The following is a 13,517-nucleotide window of genomic DNA, read 5'->3' on the forward strand; positions in this document are numbered from 1 at the left end:
CGCTCCATAACATTGGTGTAGGTGGTGTGGATGCGCATAGTCTTTTGAGGCTGAAAATTGCATCCACGGTTTGTCCGGCGTTGTGTGGATCCATTTACTATTTGCTTGAAATGCACAATTTCCAGGAGTGCACAGAGTGAGTTTTCTGTGTACGAGTTTTCTTTTTCACACCATATGTTGAAATCTCCCAGTATGACTAGGTTGTCATGGTGGAATGTTAGCATGGCAGCCTCGTCCGCTCGTTTCGTGGCAAAGTTGTGGTTGTAAGAAGGTGGTCTGCAGATCAGGAGGTATATTATGTTGGATTGGTCATTAAGTTCTATCTTATGAGGAGGGATTCATAGTCTCCTGCGTTGGTTGTGATGATTGGAGATGCTTCAATGTGTTCTTTGTGTACAATTGCAATTCCTCCGCCTCTTCTGTTTTCTCCATTGGCGTGTATTAATATGTAGTTTTCCAGTACTGCTTCATTCACAATGGCCTTATAGTTGTCTGATAACCAGGTTTCTGTTAGAAAGAGGTCTGTAGCCTCTTTCGCTTAAGGGTCATGGATTACTATTGAATGTTTTGCCCTGGATCAGACATTGAGAAGGCTGCAGTGTAGTTTGCTCGGGTGGTTTGTATGTTCGGACCAGTGTGTTGTAGATTTGGTTTCCATTCCTGGTGGGTTTTCCCCATTTTAACCTGGGCAAAGTGGTTGTTTGGTGATCAGTCTCTTCGTCGAGGAGGCTTATAAGGTTTGTGGCAGGGTAGGATGGTTTTGGTTCGTTCTGGGTGGGAGGTAAATTGTGTAGGTTCCCGTCTGTTGTTCCAGTCTCTGGTGATGTAGGGCGTGCAGCGGGTGATGGATTCCAACTTGTCCCCAATTCTGGTAGGGGGTATTGTACATGGCAAAGACTGGGTTGGGATGGTTTATTAGTTGTGTTGCATTCGGTGTCCTGGGTCTGTATTTATGATGCTTGTTGGCTGTAGGTTCATTGCTGCTGTGCCGTTTTTGCTTCTCACACTGTTGTAAATCAAGAGGTAGCAAGCAATATAGTCTTTCTTTGCACTGTTCTTTGTAGGTCTCCTCTGGTGCTCTGGGATTTTTTTGACAAGTTTTTCGGACGTGTGGGGTATTGCTGGCCGGTGCCTTCCCGAGCGGTTTGGGTTTTCTTATTATTTCTGTTGTCTGATCTGGCTTCTTTGTCTTTCTTGTGGCGAAACAGGATGTTTGGGTTGTGGGTTATATTCTTTAAGTGGGCGTCCTCTTTGGATTAGTCGGTTTCCTGGTCTGTGCCGTTTGTTGTTTGTTGCTTGTAATTGGGTGGCTGTGGTTAGTTGAGACCTCGGTGGAAAGAGCTACGGAATTAGGTTTGCTTACTGTTCCTATCTTTTTGGTTCCTGTGTGGTTTTGTTGTTGTCTTGATCTTGGAGGCCGTTTTGGTTATGGTTGATTGTTGAATTGAGACCGAGGGTAGTAAGCCCCAACAGTTTTCATTTCAGTCTTTTTCTTTTGGCTCTGATATACGCACCCGGCTAGCTGGGGGTGTTAGGTTAACTGGGGGGAGAGGTGGTAAGAACAGTCGATGCGGGCCACCTGTCTAGTGGGAGAATGACTTAGAGGGCACAACAGTCAATGCAGTCACACCTAGAATTGGGCACCTGGACAGATGGGAGAGTGCTTAAGTAGGGAGCACGACAACGCCTGGGTAGAGGAAGGCCTAAAGAGGGCACATTCAATGCAATAACTCTTTGAATTGGGGCACACGGATAGAGGGAGAAAGGCCTAATGAGGGGCACAACGGCAAATGCAAAAACTTTGAATTCGATAGGGACACAATAGTGAATGCAGCAGTAAATAACCCTGTGATAACACTTTTGGCCTTGCTGTCTGATGGTCCCAAATCAAAGACACCCAAGAAAGATGCCCAAAAGAATAAGAACTTCACTAACTCCTCCACTAAAACCTCAACTCTCAGCACACGCCTCTCAAACGCTAAACAAACACAACCACTCTCCTGCACCGCAAACACTCCACTACACGGCAACAACAAAACAAACCACACACTCTTGCACAACAGCACATGGGAGCCCACCGATCTGGAAAACCACACCCATGCTCAGCAAACAGTGGTAACCGAACTGAAGCTGCAAACAGGATACCACAAATCTCGCTCTACCTTTATCCTGCTACATCCTACTAACCATTCCTACCCTCCTAACTTTCAGATCCGCCAGAGAACCACTCCGGTGGGGATACTGCACAGTATAAATATCCTTTAACAAAACCCCCGGGGAGAGGGCCACAGCAGTACATGCAGCAGCCATAGACACCTGGATAGAGGGAGAAAGGCCTAGGTGGAGATGTCTGGTTAACAGAGGGTGGTGTGGGGGTAGGGGGACGGTGAAAGAGCCGCCGATGCAGTAACACCTAGATTTGGGGCACCTATCTAGTGACGGAATGGCTTAGAGAGGGCTACAGTAGTCAATGCAGTCACACCTAGGGTTGGGGTGCCTAGACTAAAGGAGCGGGCCTTGCAAGGGGCACAACAGTCAATGCAGTCGCACCTACAATCAGGGCACGTGGACAGAGGGAGAGTTCCAAAATAGGGGGCACAACATTACTTTGATCTGGGACACCCGGATAGAGGGAGAGAGGCCTAAAGAGGGTACAACAGTCAATGCAATAACTGATTGATCTTCTGTTAGGTATGATTTCCACAGCAATGATAAATCTCCCTGATCTGTGTCAAGCCCAGAACGTTTAGCTGGAGGTCCTGCAATACCCCAATATCCTGGGACCTCGACCCATTGTGTGGTGCATGGTCTTCTGAATTCCGAATCTCGCTGAAACTTTGTGGGCATCCTGATGGATCGCCAGGGACACAAATCCAAATCGGAAAAGTCCCCTCACCAGAGTGCTGAACTTTGCAAATGACAAGAATCCAACTGGCGATACTCTTCTTCTTTGCTCCTGAAAAAGGCACCAAATCCACAGAGCCGCATTCAGCAACGAGGAAAGCCTTGTCTAGAGCCTTCCCCTTGATCCTTGCTGCAAAAGTCCTCTCAGTGTCCTGTCTTCAGCCTTCTTGATGAAGGAATTTAATTACCAGGTTTTTGGCAGCAGATCCTGATGTCTTCCTGCTGCAAAATCGTCTGTGCTGAGGTACTGTGCTGGCTTGGGTATTTACTCACCTTAAGTCTCTTGTTATTCCTGTGATTGAGAGGCCTCTTGTCCAGTTCAACGAGGCCCACTGCTGGAATCCCCCTAGGGTGTCTTCTGTGAAGCCTCTGGACCCTCAACTATCTCTAAAGAACTTACTTGTTCCAACAGTCTTCCTTAGGAACTCTGACTTGTGCTACTTAAGAACCTATCCCGACATGCCTGTGGGACACTAGACCCTAGTGACCCCCTTCTGCCACTAAACACTCATGCTCCAAGAAGAAGGGAAAAGTCTAAGGATTGGGCTTTTTGCCTAGAAAAGAGAATACACGTACTTGCGAAAGAAGTTGGTTGGTAACTGTAACTCAGAGTAAACAGTTACAAAAGTTATTACTTACGTTAGAAATATTCTGCCATTCTGAAAAGTATATGCAATATCTTTCTTTCCTTAGAAACTGTTTCGCCCATTCTAATAGAAAAATGGTGTAAGGTTATTTTTCTCACCTGTAAATTAGCTATCCACGTTTTCCCAAAGTAATGCTGCTGGTTTCACCAACTATTTCTTTCAGATAATAGGTGTACAGGTTTCCCAACTAGGTCATGCTTCCCCCGACTTGCGGGTAGCCAGCCCAGAATAAGTCTGCATTAGGTTTTACCTACCTAGAATAACCTTGAGTCATTCATAAAGTTTAACACTGGGTTTTGCTTTCCCTGCTCTGTTTTAGACAGAAAAACAGTCCAGGGTGTATACCTGTTTTTAAGTTGCCAATAGCCCCTTTAAAAAGTAAATAGGGTTTACTTACCTTCAGGTAGCAGTTTGCCATCCTACAATACGTTACAAGAGTTACTGCTGATCTCAATCTGTGTTTTACTGCTCTCAAAAGCATCAATAAAAGAATATTACATCCGTAGGTTTTACTCACCTAGTATAACTGTGGGTTATCACAAAAGTAGTTATAGGTTTTTAATGAACCTAAAATCAGTGTTCCACTATTCACAAAAAGTAGATTGTCCAGTTGGATCACTAAGTGATTTCTTGCTAAGCGTCACAGTACAACTACTAGGGTCTACTACCCTTATATTACTGAACATAATCAAAAAGGTAACTATTGGTTTGACTTCTGTAGAACTCCTGTTATGTGTTTCAAATAAGGTTATATGCTTTGGTCCTTCAAGCATAGTGTTGAGGTTTTCTATAATGTGTTTATATGATCTGTGATAGTACTTATTCCCCCCGCCCCCCCAAGATTTATCTGGGTCTACTTGTATTTAAATAAACTATTTTTTTTTTACAATACATAGTGTTTCTTTGGACCACTTTTAATTAAATGTGGTTGTACTGATTCTACAGTCCTCTCTGCCTCCTAAGATAAACCTGGCTGCCCTTTTTACATTACCCTGAACTCAGGTGGTATAGCCTTATACTAAGAGTCGAGTCTTGTACTGCCTCAGTTGAATGGTTTTACTAAGCCCTTGGGCTTCAGAAAAACGGTCCCAACATCTTCGACACCTGGATAGAGGGAGAAAGGCCTAATGAGGGGGCACAACAGTCAATGGGATAGCACCTCTGCAATTATGTGTTAACAAAAACCTAAATGTGAGATGTACCTGGTTTGCGCAATCAGTCTAAATGCGAGGTATGGCCAAGTTGCAAAATCAGGCTAGATGCGAGGTATGCTAGCTTACGCAATCAAGCTAGATGTGAGGCATGCTAACTTACACAATCAGGCAATGTTGTGTCTGCCATCAACCTCTCCTGCTCCATGCGAGAGATCCCTTCTAACCTGAAGCATACCTTGGTTATTCCTTTGCCCAAAAAGCCCCCTCGATCCTCCAATTCCAGCAAATTTTCGTCCTATAATCGGTCCGCCCTTTTTTATGAAGCGGCTGAATCGCGCCATTGCCTAGGAGGTTCTGTGAAGAAACGGGTCTTTTTTATGCTTTCCAGTCAGGGTTTCGGCCAGGCCGGTGCCCCCGAAACGGTATTGGTTTCTGTTGTGGATGATTTGGCACTTATTTATGATCAGGGTGGAGTGGTAGCACCGATTACTTTAGATCTGTTGGCTGCTTTTGATACGGTCGACCAATCCATCCCTGCTCAGTCGACTTTCTGCAGCTGGAATTTCTGGTGCGGTCTTTTCCTGGTTTCATTCTTTTCTTTCTAATTGTTCTCAGTCTTTAGCTCTTCTGCCTTTTTGTTCTGCACAGTCTTGTTTGGTTTCTGGTATTGCACAAGGTTCTGCCCTCTCCCACCTCCTTGTTTAATATCTACATTCAGCCTCTTGTTGCTCTAATCCGCTCCCACGGCTTCCGATGTTATTTGTACATGGATGATACTCCGGTCATAGTTCGTCTGGATCTGCTTCGTCCCTCTCATGGTACTCAGCTGAGGGATTGACTGTAGGCCGTGTATAGCTGAATGAACTACAATTGGCTTACATTGAACGGTGGAGATGTCCGAGTTTATAGTGGTGGGTTCTGCTTCTTAGACCTCTTTCTGGACCCCACCCCTCTTTCTGGCCGCCTTTTATTGTCCCTTCTCTGCCCCTGCAGCAGTTGTTAGAAATCTAGGTGTTCAATTTTCTGCATCCCTTTCTATGGTCACTCAGATCAGCTCAGTCTGTCAGGCTGGCCATTTTCAGCTGAAGATTCTTAGAAAGGTGTTGCAGTTTATCCCTCAACATTTTCGTGCTCCGGTTGTTGCAGCATTAGTCCTTAGCCGCATTGACTACTGCAACACCTTGTACCTGGCACACCCTGTTTTTCTGATACACTGCCTGCAGATTCTGCAGCACGGCTGGCCACTGATACACCAATTCAGGGATCATATTTCCCAGATTCTCCATGCTCTCGTAGGCTTCCAGTGTCCAAGTGGGTGCATTTAAATCCCTGCCTGGCACACAGGGCTTTTCATGCTAAGGGGCCTGAATATTTACACCATAAGTTCCACCTCTATGTCCCCTGCCTTCCTCTCCATTCTGCAGACAGATTTCTTATTTCTGTGCCTAGATTTCAGTATGTCCGAAATTATGGTCATTCCTTTTCAGTGGCGACTCCCAAACTGTGGAATGCCCTGCCTATTGCACTGTGGTCCACTGCGGCTCATCTGCAGTTTTGACGTTCATTAAAAACCTTGCTTTTCTGATATTCTTGTCGGGCCAATGTAGTTCTGCAAGTCTTGTAGCGCCAAACTGCCTTCTGGCCTAAGTTGTGCTGTACCCCGTGGTACGAAATGGATAATATAACAGGATAGATGCGAGATATGGCTAAGTTGCACAATCAGGCTAAATGCAAAGTATACTAACTTGCACACTCAGGCTAGCTAAGGAAGGCCTACGTTTCGAAGAATAGCCGTCAATGAGAACACGCCTCGGTTGGGTTTTCCCAATAGATGTCTAGTGTGCAACTAAGGATGAGCCATGGCGATGTGTTATTTGTAGTGCAGAAGAGGTGTTGGCTATTTAAAAGAATCAATAAGAATGTTTTAGGCTAAAATGGAGGATAGGTAGTTTAATGGTGAACAGTGATGGCTGTTTTCACTGTTCCAAAAAAGGTAGCAGGCGCCCCTCTGCAGAAAGAACATGGCATGATGTTCTTTCCCACTTTGAGAGTCCGCAGCCATCACTTTTTGCTCACTGTACCTTTCACAGATGGGAAATATGCATTTGCATATCAGTCTTTGTCCTTGGTCCCAGTCTTTGAACAGGTTATCATGTCATGTTCTTTCGAGAGAGGGGCTCCCGCTACCTTTTTTGCATTTTTTAAGGAACTTTGGGTTGGTCACCCTAAGTTACCTGGGGGAACCCAGATGTGGACCCCTTGCTCACTGTGCTCAGAGAGGCACAGCTCCACCTCACTGATGAGGCCCAACAAGGCTGAAACACATGTATGGGGTTGCTGTTGGTACTCTTGTTCAAAGGAGGTTTACCTGGCATTTTGGTGCTGGACTGCCCTCGGGGCGGGACAAAGACTGAAATGCAAATGGATATTCCTCCTTTGTGAAAAGTAGTGAGCTAAAAGCGATGGCTGCGGACTCTCGCAGTCGGTAAATACCACAGAGCAGGTGATCATGCCATGTTTTTCGATAGAGGGGCGCCTGCTACCCTTTTTGCTGTTTTCACTGTTCAAGTTTTGCCTACCTTGTCAGTTGCTGCTGGATGATGGCTGCTGGCTTCTTGCTTCCCCTGATGACACATGCAGACACGATCTGGAGCCGCTTCTGGAGGAGCTGCCCATTTCCTCAGACCCTTTGCCAATGGGCTGCCTGGGCAAGAGGCTGCCCTGTGAGTGTTATGAAGGAGTTCAAGGTCACAGGGAAGGCTTACCGGCCAATCGGCAGGCAGAGGGATCGAGGACAAAGGAGGGGGTTTGGAGACAGAAACGGGTGCGCAGAGCACTGCAATTAAGAGTAAATGGCCTACTGTTCAGAAAGATGTCCCTTAGGTGCAATTGAGACCCCCCCTAACTTTTTGCTTTTGTTTGGAGCACCTAACCTGACTTTTTCCAGTGGAGCATAGCCTTCAGCTGTACTCCTCTGGGATTTCGCTCATTTGTTATGGGGACACTGACACGTCCTTCAGGCTGTCAGTACTGGAAAACTATGTTTTCCTTAGTCTTCGACTTTGTTGCCATGTCTTGGTAACTTATGTGCCAAGTACCTTACAGTACCGCACATAGGGGTCCTTTTGTTTTATGGCCCTAGCCACCCTCTTAGGATGTTTTGGTGTTTGTACAAGTGTGCCTAGGACAAACTAGTGGCAGCAGTTTACTTTTAGTATTCTTACTTTGTTTATATGGACCATACCAGGTTTGGCCCAAGACTGGCCAGTGCCGAAAATGGCTGTGCCACAAAGTCTTTTGTTCTGTCCTTTGGCCATTTTGTCCCTTTGCCCCCCCCCAGCCCCCAAGTCGAGAGACTGTGTATTCCATATTTGTCCATGCAGCCTCCCGCGAAAACTGCATCTTTCGCGGGCTCCTGCATGTCACCATGGGCCACGACTGGCCCACATCTGGCGTGCGTGCATGCAAGAGAGCAGATCTTCAATTGGTTATCTGAGATTTGAGTGTGATTTGAGTGTGAACCGAATATTGGTTAAGATAAGGGGCTCTGCATCCATTCAAGGTCGATCTACTCTACTGAGGTTCACACCGAATCTCATAAGGATTTAACTATCCTTAACAAGAAAGCAGACTCGAGGCACCGCTGGTGACTAGTTTGGAAGGTTTGGTACCCTGACTTTGCTGTTGTCCCACAGGTCCCCTGTTTTACTATCGAACCAAGAAGGCCTGCAAGGGCACTTTGCCCCTTTGGAGTGGTGAGGACAACTAATCTGGGCCTTTCCTACTTATCCTCGAAAAATCAGCCTCTTCAGAAGTGTTCCTGGGCCATCCAGTGAACTGACCAGCTGGAATCCAGGTATCGCACAGGAACGCTGCTGTCCCGAGTTGAGACTCGAGACTCTGGGAATCACTAGCTTATGGTCCTGGGCCCTCTCCGGCCAAAACTAGTTGTCCTAGCTCTTCTGGGTCGCGATTAAGGAGAGTGCCATGCCACAAGCATTTAAGGTTCCTGCGTCACCCCGCTGTGGTGACGATCGCTGAAAGTTCCTGCAGTACTTGCCTACCGTGTCCTGAGACGTGCTGCACCGAAAGTATCCTTCGAGAGCGGAGTAAAAGCTACTGTCCCACCACGGACGATCGTCCCATCCTGCAGCCGCAGAGAGCCAGCGTGTTAGGGAGAATTCTCAAAAATTGACTAATTCCCTTCACCTTAGAGAACCCCAGCAACTTTGCTGGATTTTGAGGACTAGATTTTTTTACCTGGATAGTGTTAACCTTTTTTTCCCCCCACTCTCATGTATTTTGATGTGCGTTTTACTATAGGCATCATCTTTTCATGTGTGTCACACAGCACTCTCAGTGAAGTGGCACAGGGAAGCCTTCCAGGCTTTCCCAAGGTTTAAATACATTCTCCGGGATAAACTACTGTTTCCCAGAGAAAGTAAAGTGAAATTGACTTTACTAGTCTTTTCAAATTCCTAGATCCAGCACACCCTATCTTAGTATAGAGTGCTGGAGGGGTTACCTTGTATTCCCTTTGTCTAGGTACTTACGTAGCAGTCAAATGCTACCCTTTCTTCTTGAAGTGGCTGGTGGCAGTGAACTTTACAACAACAAACTACCATGATGTTTTCCCGACCGCAATCACCGGTAGCTTTAAATCGCGTGAGCCATGTTTTTAAAGATGGCATCTGAGCCCCCTTTGTTTAAACAGGTCCCGGTCTTTTTTCCCCCATTTCTTTGTGGAAAGGCCCTTCTAGAGTTTTGCTCTGCGCGCCAAACCAAGTTTGGTCCCTTTGTTGCATCGCCTTTGGCGGGCTTCAGGACTGAAGACCACCTCTGGCGCTCACGTGTGTATGGGGTAAGCGGAAGTGAGGGAGGTGCCCGAAACTCTCTGTGCTTAGTCTCCTAGGAGACCCAAATGCACTCTGGCGTGATTGGCTGGCTGACTGTCCGGCAAGGACAGCCACCGTGCTGGGTGAGTGGCAGCTAGGCTGTGATGAAATGGGAGGAAAATGGATAAAAGGCGAGTCTCTTGGCTTGGAAGGCCGAGTCTACCACTGGAACGAAAGAACCGAAGACAAGCTTGAAGAGGACAGCTGCTGCAACTTCTGGACCGTTGGTTTGCCTGGTGAAGCCCTGCTGCAGGTTCTAATCGCTAAGTACATCTCGACAGAAAAGCCCTGCAAGGACGACCTCTCCCTTTGAGTTGGTGGGACCAATCAACTCTTAAACCACCTGGATACCATTCTCGGCGCTGGTTGTATTTTCCTCAGAGTGCTGCAGGAAACCGAATAACCAGGGAGAGGGACACCAGATTGTGTGCTTGACTACAGCTACCGGAATTGAAGATTTGCTAAGTGCCAGCTTTGACCAGTCCAAGTGCAAGAGTCCCCCGACATCCTCCCTCTTGTCCCCACGACTGAGGCTCAGGAACAGCGAGATATGCAGGAACTGCCATGAACAGACATCTTCAGCCGCATTTTTTTTTTCATTGTAAGGTACTGTGAAAACCCGACGAGAGAACTTACCTCTCACTGCGAAAGTGCTTGGAACTTTAGCAACTTGCAGGCCTAGTCAGCTTGTGAACCACCATATGAATCTTTCTTTTACAAACTACTTCTGGAGAACTTTGGCAAAGACTTTTCCGTTTAACTATCAAAACTGCTTTATCCTATACAAGACTTTAGCCCATTCACTTTGGCCTAACCTATTACATTGAAGTGGCTCCTCTGATGAACTCAAACTATTTGCACTGTCTAAAAGTAACTGTAAATATTCGTTTTATTAACATATTCCTTTTTGCTCCTACTTGAAAGTACTCTGAATGCCATTTTGCTCCTCCTTCAAAGTTTAAATGCCTCAGACCTGTACCATGTAAGGTATTGAGGTATATTGCTGTGTGATATAGATTGCCTCCTTCTAGTGAATGTTTTATAACTGACTGTTGAATAAATTAATTTAACCAAGAAACCTTGAGTGTAAGAGTTTATTTGAATACTTGTGATTGTAGACCTCTGTGTAACATCCTTACAGCTTACATTCCCTCTTGAGATAAGCCTGGCTGCGCAGCTCCGCTACCAAAAACTGTGTAGTACAGACTTATATCAAAAGGTTGGTTTTGCTTACACCTGTAGTCATAGTTGTGTGTAGTGGTCCCAAAGGATACTGCATACAAACTCTGCCTAACACAGAGCACCCTAAACTGCAGGGTTAACACCTACAAGTGAAGTGGGCTTGACTGCCAAAGTTTGGTCTGGACTGTGTGGAGGGTCGGTGAGTACTTTCCCAATTTACCGGTGGCCCTCTGGCACGTCCATCCCTTTTTATGCACAAGCAAGTGTCCCTCAAAAAAGAAAAAGACACTCACCTTGGCTGGGTTAGCCTGCACTCCCCAGCTATTCGTGAACTCCCAAAGTCGCTCTATCTGCAAGGGTAGACCCTCTTCTAGGAATAGTAACTTGTTCTTCATCGCCGCAAGCCCCTTCCTGAGCAGGCTACAGCCCCCCAAAGAGAACCCACTTTTTCGTTTACGCATGACCGCGCATTAACGCACAACAGTACTTTGAGTGCTAGGCTCCTTGCTTCGTAGGGCTGGACTACATATGTTAGGGATAGTCGATGAAGGACTACCTTGCCTAAACTGATATATGTGTTGATGTACCCCATTTCTGTTACAGGTTGTGGTTATTCTCCCCCTGCCCCGCTCCCATCATCAGCCTTAGGCTAATCGCATTATTGTATACATGTTAGATAGTGAATAAGCGCATGTAGTAATTGTTTTATTGATAACTGTGGTTTAATCGTGTTTTCGTTATAAAGGCCTATAATAAATGTATTTTTGAAATAGATCTGTCTAGGGGTAATCTGTGGAGTTTTAATGTGTGTGCTCATTGTGGGCTTTCGATCACTCTCACCGCTCCTGAGACTCATTCTTGACCGCCTGCCAAGCTACAGTTGATTGGTCTAGTTAGTCCAGAAGGTTTCCCTGTACCACTATACTAGGTAGGGTGGCCTCCTAAACCTCTGTTCACCAAGTCAGAGTTTAAAAATCCATCTTGACAGCTACCGAAAACGAATTTCGTCCAAAATGAAATGCAAAGGTGAGCGCAGATGCTCTGTTGTATCACTCACCATGTTTCTTGTGTTGTGCTTGGTTGCTTGTGCTTGGTTGTAGGGCCTAGGGCCTTGTTGTAGTTTCCGGTAGTCAGTTGGAGGCTCACCGGCCAATCGGCATGCGGAGGGAGAGGAGGCGGGCAGAGGGATCGATGGACAAACAAGGGTGATTGGGGAAGGAAACTAGTGCACAGCAGAGACTGCAATTAGCTTTAAATGGCCTACTGAAAACGAATTTCGTCCTAAATTAAAACGGAAAGGGGAGTGCAGATGCTCACTTGTATCACTCACCCTGGTTCTAGCGAGAAATGCCCCTTGCCAACACAAGATCTATTCTGTGGAGAAACATTGTGGCTCCTGTCACTTTTTTGCACAATGCCCCATTCCTTTTAGGGAACGGACTGCTTCCACCTGTACTGCATCACTTAACTTACCTCCAGTGCAGATTTAAGTAATTGAATGAATTTTAAGAGCATATGGTGAATGTATATGTTTACTATTGAGTATATTGCGATAATATCACCTGTTGGTTTCATTTTTTATCATGTATTTAAGGCCTAGAATGAATATTTGCATTTTTAGACATTTGTCTAAATTGAATTATTGTGTGCTTCACTGTGTGGACTCATTGCGGAACCCTGACAACACTCGCACTCTCCTGAGAATAGCCTTGACTGCTTACCACGTTTACCTTGATTGGGTTTGGACTAACCTATAGAGTTCTCTGTTCACTACAAATAGGGTGCCATTCTAAAATCTGTCCACCATGTCATATTCTAAAAATCCATCTCACCACTCACCCAGCCCTAGGAACACAAAGTTTAATTAGCGGGCATGAAGTGAAAGCTACCTGTTCACTCCACAAATTCCTTCCCCAAAACCTAGGAAACATGGACATTAAGAGGCTGCTAATGTGGGCACACCTGTCACTTGCAATCCAAGCTATGTAGGCAAATTAGCAACAAACCTGTCCTCTCCCGAACCCCCTAGAAACGCAGTAGCATAAATACTAACATTTTTGAGGAATTGCCGACAAACAATTTCCTTGTTCAGTTCCCACTTCACGTTATTCTTCATTCCAACCTCAAATCGGGATTTTCGTAGGTAGTCGACTGTCTGCAATGCGAAGAGAAAACATCAGGAGTGGAAGAAACATTTGCAAACCATGCGAAAACAGAGACAGCCCCTATTGAACCAATTATTCGGCTTTAAAAATGAGAAGAGGGTCATAATGTACAAAGAGAAAAAGTCACTGCTCCAGCATTAGGAAACTTGAAGATGTAGGAAAAGTCTGAAAACTGCAGACAGTGGTGACATTGTGTGGGTAGAGTAATTCATACAGTAGTAGGAGATTGGGATGCATAGAAAAGCCAGGAATTATGGCAGCAGAACACATCCGGCAGGAAATGGCCACGAATGTAGCAGCAGCAGCACTAGATTATAAAGAGTAGGTACATTGTCATAGTTGTAGCAGAAGAACCCCATAATGTAAAGTAAAACCATCACTTGCAGCAGCCACTAGTCATAATGTTTAAAGATTGGCCCTCACTGATACATTAGTAGGAGGGCATCAAGGGTAGAGGAAGTGTCACATTAGCAGACACCTGAGCCTGTAAGCATATTGAGTGACCATCACTGTTAAAGCAAAAAAGAGAATAGTATAGAGAGGGCATCGGTTCTGTAGCAGCTGGAGATT

General features: G+C 45.7%; 1 protein-coding gene across 2 annotated transcripts in view; it reads right to left on the reverse strand.

Annotated features, from left to right (window-relative positions):
* Positions 1-13,517, reverse strand: part of MRPL9 (mitochondrial ribosomal protein L9) — a 201,053-nt gene that overhangs the window by 23,796 nt on the left and 163,740 nt on the right. For both annotated transcript variants that reach the window (XM_069650719.1, XM_069650727.1), the window contains exon 5: positions 12,836-12,937. In XM_069650719.1, the coding sequence (XP_069506820.1) occupies positions 12,836-12,937 (102 nt within the window). The remainder of the gene's footprint in view (positions 1-12,835; positions 12,938-13,517) is intronic.

The sequence above is a fragment of the Ambystoma mexicanum genome, chromosome 1p (assembly GCF_040938575.1).
Source record: "Ambystoma mexicanum isolate Mex_15411 chromosome 1p, UKY_AmexF1_1, whole genome shotgun sequence".
NCBI classification, from domain to species: Eukaryota; Metazoa; Chordata; class Amphibia; order Caudata; family Ambystomatidae; genus Ambystoma; species Ambystoma mexicanum.